Below are 11,649 nucleotides of genomic sequence, written 5' to 3'. Positions count from 1 at the left end.
GTACCTCAACAACTCTTTAATATGCAATACACGATGAATACGGCGCGTAGGTAAAGTTGCCAAAAATTTGGTATCTTTACCGATGTTGTTTTTTCTTTACTACGGCTAAAGTAAGCGTTTGTATATAATGACGATTACGGTAAAGTGAGCCAGATAGACTACAATTCTAAATATATAGTTTTGGTTTCTATGCGTCTTATGGTTAAAAATATATTTCGATTTTTGTTCCAAAATATGGTAAAGTTGCCATGTTTTATGGTACGACCAAAACAATTGTGGATATGTTGGCGCGGTAACCATGGCAACCGTTTGTACATTCATTATGGGTGTCGCTGTGAGTCGCAGCTGTCAAATTAACCAGTTTGATAAAGTAGTGGAAATAGTGTTACCCTTGTTATAAACAGATATATCTACTGTAGATACTTGTATGTTGTTATAATACGGGCATAATTATTGGGTAACGAGGTGACACATCATTAGCGGTTACCTAGTTTCCGAGAGTCAAGGACGATGCTTATCAAAACTGGCCTATTTAGCCGGTAAAGCGTCCAGGGTAGGTTGCGAGTGGTCACAAGCGTGATATAGGTACGTGTGTTTAGAGGAGATTCAGGTTCTATTTCTTCTCAGTCAATGTATAATTCGGATTACAATACTCTAATTATAGTAATAAATCAAAGTAGGTGTAATATGCTGTAATCCCTTCAGTTAATAATAGAAGAAAATTACTTACCTATTACACAAATTCACGCCTCTATCTCATGGGGTATACAACCTTCTTTATGCATAACTCGTTAACTTCCAATAATATTCATGCATCTTGTCTATACTTATTTTCAGTAAGGCAATATGTATTTACACAAGCCACGGCTAAACAACAGTCCAGCGAGGTGCTACTACTAACGACACGTCTGTACACGACGCATCCACCGTAATAACGTTCGCGGCTCGTCACGCTGTCGTCACGCGGTCGTCACGCGGTCGTCACGTTCCCGATTTCCCTAAACGTCCCTGTCACCGGCAGGGCTCCCCACTGCCCCAAGTTAGAACGTCTGATAGACAGAAAATAGATAACAAATAAATAGAATAGTTCCGATACACACTTCCTTGTTTCACTGGAGATTGTGTGACGGCTTAGATTTGTTCTGAGACTAGTTTTAGTTTTTAGGGGTAAATATTGCCAACCTTTATTGATTTTAAACTTTAAACTCACACGTAGTTTAAGTTTGTTAATAAATCAGTTTTAATTAATAAAGTATACTTATCAAACAGAAAATGTTATGAATATTATTGTGTTTACTACATTTTGTAAAATGTGACCGTAATAGTGAATCTGTCATCGACTAAAACTCACTGTATACTGTACTCAACTAGGCAGGAATAAATTAATTATTGTGTTTGTTTGACGAGGAACTCGCAGTGGCAGCTCGAATGTTGCCGCGTCGTGTGTTGCGAAATGCTGCTTATGAATATGAGCCTCTCTAGCATGGCTTGAAACTAGTCGAGTTCCTCGTCAAATAATTACGTGAGTAAGCCGAAAAACATAATAATTAATTTAATATGTCTCACAAAAGTTATAATATAAACATAGGGCAGGTACATAAATAACATCAATCGTTATAATAACACCCGGCGTTACTTGTCTACTACAGTAATTACTAGTAATGAGGCTGCACCCAGCGAGCTGTGGCACGCTGCTAAATTATGAAACAAGACCTGTCAATTACACACACCTCCCCGACAATAAATCAATCCTAATTCCAAAACCTGTCAAATGCTTCTAGAAAATTCTGATACAGATTCTTTTTTTAATCCCATGAGAGTTGATTTAAAAGCAAATGATAGCTCCTGCAGCCATCATTCAGTAAGTAATCAACATTTTAAAACTCGCGTGACAGCTGCCACCTCGCGCCACACGACGGTGCGAAGTAACTTTGTAAAAGGCGTGAATTTTTCTGTTTGCCGAAAAAAAAAATGTAGACGAAAATAGCGACCGTCTAGGGATCTCTTAATTTAAAAATTTCACGAAGTCATTATAAAAAAGGGGGGTTAATCCACTACACTACATTATTAAAATACGAGTTTTATAGCAGCCGACCTTATTGCCTCCTGGTACATTATGGGGGGGGGGGGGGGCTCGTGGCATTAATTTGGGAAGTTGTGCAGCTCAAAGACTTGTTAGAGTAGTGACAGAAAGTATCAACGTTATTCTGTTCGAGGAACTTTGACGCGACACACGATAAATGTTTACATTACAGCTTTAGCATGACGTACATGGAACCTTAGTCGCTGGAACATCGATCCTCTGACAGTTGACTAGCACGAGTACCTACAACATTGTTGCACGTTACATTTTTACCTCGCTACTACCCATTGTGAGCTGTACAAATGCCACGTTTGAGCAATTAGGAGTTGCGTCGTACTATCTGATCTTCTCGGCTTTGTGGCCGGCCATTCATTTGTGGTGTGTTCACGCCAACTTTGCTTTTATTAATTAAGAATTTACTATATAATAAAATAAATATTGCTTGAATGGAAATAATGAGGATGATTACTACAGAGTTATCACGCTAGTCATAAATATTTTAAATCTAAGCAAACAGTAATAAGATAAGAGAAGAAAAGTCTAGGATTGATATAAATGGCGTGTAATTTCGACCGCCTACATCCAGCAGTGGGCTGGTAAACTAATGACGTCACATATTTTACTCAACAATAAATTACAAGCTAACTGCTCCCCACATAATGACGTAGAAACATTAAACAGATAAATATTTTCCCTGATTACTTATCCAGGCCCATCAAACAGCCATCAGTCAATAATGAAATTTTATTTAAGTAGGTCTGAACATGGCTCGTTCGCTCACTGAGCCTGGCTCGAGGATCAATTGAATTGAGCACAAAGGAAAAACACAATTGTGTACTGAAAAATCACGGAGGGATCGGTGGGCCAGAATAATAGCGTTAAATAAATAATATGAGAGCGTCTCAACTTAATTTGGCAGCCCTGTTGCGTATTATTTGGTTCGAGGGCCCCGAGTACAGCGGGGAAGGCCGTCAATAGGGTCTTCGCATTGGAGTTTTCGTTTCCTAGAATCGGGTCCTGCCTACATATTAATGACAATTATGAAGGATCTGAATGGGAAGCCAGGATGTGCGCGATACAATAACCAGCGAATGGTTATAGAGGTCATGTCTTTGTTTCAGAACATTATTCTTCATGTTAACTGTAATTTAATGGATATATTTTGATCCTTTTAATATTTTACGAGTAATTTATCTATTTCAACGCTTCCACTGAGTGAAAAATGTATGTACTCTTAAATTACCCATAATAGAGATGATGACGGGGTATGATAATTAAAAATTCATTTAGTCCGTCAGTTAAATAATTAAAAAATATATTAGACACGTATTTTTTTTTCTGTTTTGTCGTATAACAAAAGAATACTTACATTAAACGAATAATCACTATATCGTCGGAAGTACTTATTTCTCTAAGAAAATAAAATATACTTGTCTAACGTTTTAAATAATGTAAAGACCATACCAGACAGAGACTAATATAAAAATTAGTCATCTGCCCTATTGTCATACTATACTATATACCTTACTCTCACCCATTTCATTTTATTTATAGGAACAATAAATTTAATTTCATTCGATAAAGATTAGTGTTGTTCATGTAAATGTGTATATAGAACCAATGTGACAAAGCTTGACTTACTATTTACCGGGTCACAGTAACCCGACACACAGATCAGTGTATAACATTGTTGTATCAGTTCTGGAAACGTCATTCATCAAGAGTTAAGGGAACCACTATATACTACTAAGTACTTTATGTACCTAGTAGTATTGATTTAGTAGTAGTGTACGTGGAAATTTCATTACAAGTTTATTAATTTTCATTAAATATTGTGCTCTAGGACAATACATGGTTATAGGAATTTTAATATTTTTTTTTAATATTGTGAGAATAAAGCAATATATTTTAGTTGGAAATGACTTACAACCACTGGATACTATCATATATGTGAATAGACAGACAGTAACAGAGTTTATAGCAATCATTTTAAAGTTGAAAATGTACTTAAGAGCGTCACAATGCGTATTTGGAGAAAATCTGTTTCTCCAAATACGCATTGTGATTGTAAATGAGTGAGAAGTTCTGTCTTCAAATATATTTATATAGAGTGGGTTGTATGTTTCAACTCTATAAATATATTTTATTTATACTCTAGAGTGGCACCATTAGTAACCTATTGTGGCTGTATATTATTGTAAGAGATTAACTATTCAGAGCAACCATTCCGCAGACACACTCTGGTTTAAAGGCCACCGATTGGAAGTGAGGAAAATCGAGAGCCTTTACTGTGAAACAGTGTACTCGATACATCTAATCGATAAGTTCGTTAACCATTGCTGCTATTGTAAGCAAAGGAAAAGTTTTCAAGGAACAAAACCGGCAATGTATATGGGTTATTGGAAAATAATCATGATTAGTAATTTCATGGGTATTGAATGTTGGTAAAAGTACGGGTAACATATGAAAGCTTTGAATTATGGGCACAGCAGAGTTGATGGCAACTGAGAAGCAACAATGCTGTAACAAGATTAAAATTCCGCGCAAGATGGATCGAATTTGATAGGATCGTCTGGTAACATCGTTTTGCTTTTAGCATGTTTATTAAGTATTGGTTTAACGGGAGCTTTGTTATTTGTTCCCGATATATCAACGCAACGCCTATGAGCGCCATTTTTGTCCCAATCTTGTATTTTTGTGCCCGGCTTTTTGTTTAGTCTTTTCTTACGCTTTCCTTGCGCTTGGGTTTTGTAATAAGTAATGTACACACGTATAGAATATTTTTATTTATCTGTTTTTCAGTTGAATTAGGTTATGATGTGATTATTGCACAAGGGATGGTAATATTTTTAGTGGAAGTTACATTTCAATAGTTAATTAAAAGCAACAGTTTACTCACGTAAATATATTGAGAAAAGCTCTACTAGTTTCGAGTCACAGAGGGACTCTTCATCACGAGCAGCGTGCGCAGACGCGGTGACGTCGCGGTAGTAGTACTGAAAATAGTTATTACAAAACTATTTCAATAGCTATTTATTCAATTCCGTATTTATTATTGTTTATCAATGCCAAACTAAACACAACCTTTAACTAAGCTAATTAAAATCGACAATGAAATGAAACCACGTAATTAACCAAATGAAAACGCGAACATAAAACAAAGCGCCTTATCTTAAGTACAAGTGGAGGGGATGGGGGGATTATAACAGTTTGTGTTCGCGAGATTGTAGCCGAAGTTACAGTACACCTGTAATGTACAGTATAAGCCAGGCAGCAGCACATTAGGCACAAAATTAAAATGGCTTATTCAGCAAAGCGCCAGACGCCTTGAGTGTTACCTGCCACTTACTTTTACTGTTATTATGTTCGCGCCTAGCTGATCTTGCTTCACTGCTTCATAACCTTGGTATCACCTTCGCTGTATATAATCTGAGGTACTGAGAGGATTTTCGAGAATATTCTGTCAGTATGCATGACAGTGGAACATAGTACGAAACACATTGGTTGGTCGATTGATATCGTATTAAACAAGGTAACAATTGAGATTTGTTTTAAACTTCCAGAAATATCACAGTGTCTAAAATTGTGTATAGTAATAAAATTGTTCCCTATTACATCAGTGCATGACTAAATAAATAAAGATAGTAGTAACATTAATAGGCGTGTTTATGTACAATCCTGATTATACTTTCAGAGCATACAAGGCCTAATAGTAACTTTATTTATTTATTTAGAAAAACATTCATAATTTTGCAGCTTACGCCAATACTTTGGTGACGTTATTGCCTCGTTGGTCGAGTGGTAGCAAGAACGACTGCCGGACAAGGGGCTTAGGTTCGATTCCCGAATCGGAAAAAGTATTACTGGGTTTTTTTCGATATTGAAAAAAATTCTCAGTAGTAGCACGGAGCCTGGAATGGTGCCCAGTATATGGCAATAGGATCATGCACCTAAGGGATGCATGAGCCTTATGGAATTACATATTACATGGAACTTATAACACAAATGGTGAAAAGTGGGTGTTCATTGTGTAGCGGCATTACGTGCCGTAATGAGCACCTACCTCAACCTACAACCTACCCCTTTGGGGATGAAAGGCGTGACATTGACCTGGTAACTTTAGCAATGTATAATTCTATATTATTAAACAACATTCATTTACCCGCTGTTTATTTTATTTTTTTTTTTTTATTTATTTATTCATTTATTTCAGGCTTCATAGGCCCATATCAAATACTATAAACTAATACATTAGAATTTATAAATACTATACATACATAACAAACAATATTACAATTATAGATACTTAATAACTAGGTCACACGAAGAGACGGCGTCGTGTGTCGCGCAGTGTCCGGTAGCCGACCTCGGAACCGTCGGTAGACTACCCCTCGCGGCCAAAACTCCTCTTTCATGAAGGTCGACAGATGTTCAGTCGGCACCCTGACCACAAAGGACTTGAAGTCCACTCTGTGTTGAGAGTGCAGCTGCTCGACCTTCAGATGAAGCTTTGCCTTTATCTTGATGAACTCCACAATCTCCTCCACCTTTGTAGAGTCATGCAGACGGGACACGTAGAGCAGCGTCGCTGGTACAGCAGGACGCAGCAGATGGTTATGTCCTGTCAATGCGGTACCGCACTGATTGCGGCAAGTAGGCTTCCTCTTTTTCTTTCTTTCTACAAGGGTAAAGCCTTCCTTGTCATTCTGGTTCTTTTTAGGAACCTCCTGATGCAGATCCGTGTGAGGCTTTTCGCCCTGTTGAACCTGCTTACCCCCTTTTGCAGCGATGGCGGCGTAAGCACGTTTGGGGGTCGACGTACTCACACGTGTCGCAGCCTGCGCCGGAGGCGCTAGCCGTTCGGCGGAGTGACTCACTGCAGCGCCCGCACGTGGCGATGCCTGCGCCTTCGCCGACTCCAAACTGCTGACCGATGCATTAGCTGCACCGCGGCATGTGTTTGCGTCGTCGGTGCACAGTGTTGGTGACCCACTTACAACGACAGTGTTGCGTAATGCCACTAATTCCGCACGGAGTTCTCCGATGGTATTTTCTGATGACATCAGCTTCGACTGTACCTCAGCCAGGCTTGTCTTCAAGGATATGATGTCCTTGAGCAACCTGGTAACGTCGACGTGATCAAAGGTGACAGGGGGCAGCTTGTGTAAGTCCTTTGCCACGAATGCAGGCACGTCGTCGGGATCTGTCACCTTCAGCAAGGTGATTATATCCTGCACACTTTTCTCCGTTCCGTCTCTTCGGCGAGCTGGCATCTCGTCCAGCTTTCCAAGACATTGAAATAGCAACTTTTTGCCGCTACTTATGTCTTCCTCCTTGAAGTTAGATTTGCATATTTGCAAGATGCTAACCTCATCCATCGTGTCGATGGCATGTTGAATAAATGCCAGCAACTCATTGGCTATGAGTGGTTGGGTACTCATAGTTAGGCAGGCAGCGGCTAGTGCCGCGCGATTCGCGAGTTTTGTAAACACGACCGTATACGAGCGCGCTTCGCACTGCACTGACAGACACCGTAGTATTGAGCTAGGTAAAACATTCAGGTCACAAAGTACTGGAGCATGTTTCGATTAGAAGACTCCTGAAGATAATCTGCGAGCAACAGGTTTGAATCCTGTTATGTAACGGGGGCAGACCTTTGTCTGGCCTGAATTTATGTGGAAACAAATCATTTTTCCATTACTTTTTTGGTGAATAAAAATATCTTTCAGGTAGACAGGGGTATTAATTCGCATTCTAGAATATATAATTGAATTATTTATTAAAATTCCAGGTACTAAAATATGGACCAGATTGCCTAGCGGGTTACTTGGGCTCCGGCTCAAAAAGCAGGAGTAGGAACGGGACTGGTTTTTAGGCAATAAGAGTCTGAGACTCCCTCTCACTTCACTTAAGGCAGGAGAAGCCATTGGATGATTTTGCCCTTAAAAAAAAAGGTCACCCATCATTCATCTTAGACTGTTCAAAGCCCTTTAATATTTTAAGACCTATCTAAAGCTGACTTAAGGTTAACACTGGTATATTTGTAAAGGCTATAGAACCTCGTACCTATATAAAACCTAAAACTAAAGCCGCCGTAATGTATGAAGAATTCATATCAGTTAAACTTCATTTATCCAGTGATAGATAAATATGATAAAAAACGTAGAGCAGACACGAAAACAAATTAGGGTTCACTCCATCACCCGTTTCTTAACACTGTTAGCTTCAACGCAATATATCAGAGCGTGCAGCCCTACGCTCTACGGGGAACGTGTACCACGACGCAAAGGAAAGTGATCTCTATATACTTGTAATATGGTTAATTTTTAAATTGCAACGTAAATAGAATACGGTGGTGTTGATTTGAAATAATAAAATGCTATTTATTTTTGTTAAAATCTTACTTGGTTAATAAAAATGTTTGTAAAAGCGACTTATATCTAACTAAAGGCCTGATTAAGATTTTTTCTTTAGATAAAACTTTTTTTAAATGGAACCGCCTTCAATTTTCTTTACCGCCTCCATTTTTTGTAAGCCAGGTAATATTCCTAAAACCTTTTCATAAGTCTGAGAAATACTATGCTGAAACAATTTTCAACATAGTATTTTGATGCAATCATCAAAATCGGTTCAGCCTAATCGATACAGGTCAAACCCAGAACCTACTTTTTTTGAAGTCGTTTAAAAATATAATAGTTTTAAGAAAGAATAAACCTTACTTAGCTATAAACCATTTATTCACTTTCTATTGAATTATTACTAAGAACCAAGATTTATTAAATTAATTAAATAATGAATCTATCATAAAGTCACTTGTGTAAAGTGAGAAACAAACGATAGATCTAACCAAAAATATGTTACTCTAGAAAGGATCCAATGACGTCACTATAAGTTAAATATGCAACCAAATCTAGTTAACACTCAATACCAACTCCAAACAACTTGTGACAAAGGCCAGGACACAGGAGGAAAGAAAAACACAACAAAAATAATTATTTAGTTACGGAACTCTAGACAGATGAACCTCGGTGTGCACTTGGCCTGTTTTTTCCTGTCCAACACGTATAAAGAGTGGCGGTTCCTTCCCGGGCCACTCAATATCGCGGCCAGGTCCGTAAATAAAAAGTGTTGGGTTAAAATAATAGATGGCCGCTCTCAACCTTCGGGCAATTTTCTGAACCATTAAATATATCTCCCCCGTTAAGGTTATCTTACAAATTGCTCAATAAGATAAACTCGTGATTATATCCTGTTTTCTTTTTTTTGTGTGTTACTTTTTATCTTTTCTTATCTTTTATTAATAAATGGAAAGTGGTGATGGCGACCTAAACATTAATTATAGATATAAATCGGCGATTTTTTTATGGAATAGAAGGCAAACGGGTAGACGTATCACCTGATGATAAGCGATCAGCGCTGCCCACGGACACCCGCGCAACACTAGAGGAGTCACAAGTAGTTGCTGGCCTTTCAAAAAGGAATACCCTTTTTTCTTGATGTTTTCAAGGTCATATCCATTCGGAAATACCGCCGACGACAGCTCATTGCACAGTTTTGCTTTTTCTTATCCAGACTTGATTAATCCACAAGTTTCTATTTTAAGTAGCTAATAACAAATTAATTTAAATATGTTCTCTAATTGCTATGACTTGCCCACACACCAACTTAACGTTAAAACTTGCTTGTGTCTGTCTATGTGTGTGTGTGTCAGTTATAACTTCAAGTAACTTTAAAAATGCATTGGCAACGCTTCTTAATCCACGAACGAGCGCTGAATCCCCAATATCAGTAGGTAGTAGGTAGTAACACTGCATTCGTATAGAAAAGTGATCAGTTCCCGACTGAACAAAAGATCATGAAAATGCAATTTACTTGAATCGCTGATACCAGCCGACTTTGTTCTCTCTTCTTTCTCAAATATTAACTCATATTTCCTTCTTTTTGTTTTTAATTTCGACTTTCTTTATACCTATAATTTAACTTTAAACAAACATACATACGTTACGTAGGTGCAAACTACACAAAACACATCAGTTATCATCTGTCTATGAAAAATATTTTTCTTATATTTAGAAAAGGGGTATTTATTGTCACATTAACAGTACCTTACCTAATTATAATTCGACTCAAAGTAGTATTACTAGTAGAAAATATTGAAATAGTCTTATAAACAAAAACTTAGTCTTCTTTTCTTGCTGTCTTCCAAACATTGTTTTTAATACAATACAATTTAATATAAGTTATTCGCAACACAACGTCACGCCTTTTTTATCCCCGAAGGGGTAGGCAAAAGTGCACATTACGGCACGTAATGCCACTATACAATGCAGACCCACTTTTCACCATTTGTGTTAAAAGTCCCATGTAATTGGACCCATTGCCATATACTGGGCACAATTCCAGACTCCGTGATACTATTGAGATATTTTCGAAAAACCGAAAAAAGCCCAGCAATTCTTTACCCGACCCGAGAATCGAACCCGAGCAATCGATCAACGAGGCAGTAATATAAGTTACTTTTAACTAAAACCTACTTCCGTTATATCATTACATTACACAATATCATTTACCAACTATCAGACTGATTGTTTAACAAAGCCATGTATTCACATACAACTAATATTCAAGCATAAATTTCTGTGATCAACACATGTCTCAATACCTTCCAAAGACTTCCGACTTTATATCTTCAGTATAGAGTCCAAATTCCATTAACGAAGTATGACAATATAGGATACCTTTACGTGCTCCTGTCTGCACTTTAGGTAACTGTTATGTCACCAACTAACTAACGTTAGTTAACGTTAATTGTGTATCGTTAACCAGAACAAGAGTTACAATATTGTTGCAAATACATTATCTAACAGTTACGCCAAATGTGCCCGCTGTACGGTATCACGTTCAACCCTTATTATAATACAAGTACTCGCAATATTACCGAGTTTTGGCTATAGAAATTATTCTCTCATCATTGTAAAAACGGAATTTAATATTCATAAGAGCTTCTGTGAATTTTGATAATTAAATATCGTAATTATTCCAGACTTTACTTAATACATAATATTAACTTATGTTCAACTTAAAGACAATGTTTATATATACAGGGAAAACGTTTAAAACCTACCACGTTCGTAAGTTACAGAGAAAAGAACATTTTCTAAGAAAACCAAATAGAGTTTTACAGAAACAAAAAGTTATATATTATACGTACATACATAATTATATATGTACATACCCACGTAAGTATGAGTGTCGTATTTTACCCAATTACTTTTCCTTTTCCCCCGTTCAAGTGTTTACTGAGAAAAGCGGCCTATATTAGTCATTTGAAGAATAGACCTTTAAAATTAGGTTTGGGTTATGGATACCGAGGCTGGATTTCATTTGTTACATTGTAATTATAAGAAGATAAATCGATTTCTACATTGAACGTTTATTATATTCTACATACTATGTTTTATTTACATTTTAACTTTATGTCTATAGCAGTGGTTCCCAACCGATGGTCCGTAGAAGGATAAATAAAAACACAAGACAACATCTAATAAAAATGCCACCCTTAAAAC

General features: G+C 37.3%; 1 protein-coding gene across 1 annotated transcript; it reads right to left on the bottom strand.

The window, feature by feature from the left end:
* Positions 1 to 6,327: 6,327 nt before the first annotated feature.
* On the bottom strand, positions 6,328 to 7,609 carry LOC118267899 (uncharacterized). Its single transcript, XM_050695384.1, has one exon. It carries the CDS (start codon positions 7,522 to 7,524, stop codon positions 6,397 to 6,399), a length of 1,128 nt encoding a protein of 375 aa, XP_050551341.1. The 5' UTR covers positions 7,525 to 7,609; the 3' UTR covers positions 6,328 to 6,396.
* Positions 7,610 to 11,649: the final 4,040 nt, after the last annotated feature.

Source organism: Spodoptera frugiperda, chromosome 8 (genome assembly GCF_023101765.2).
Source record: "Spodoptera frugiperda isolate SF20-4 chromosome 8, AGI-APGP_CSIRO_Sfru_2.0, whole genome shotgun sequence".
Taxonomy (NCBI): domain Eukaryota; kingdom Metazoa; phylum Arthropoda; class Insecta; order Lepidoptera; family Noctuidae; genus Spodoptera; species Spodoptera frugiperda.
This window is presented reverse-complemented; position numbering and strand designations above follow the sequence as displayed.

Coding starts and splice junctions, on each gene's coding strand:
- LOC118267899 (XM_050695384.1), bottom strand. CDS start 7,524: ATGAGTACCCAACCACTCATAGCCAATGAGTTGCTGGCATTTATTCAA.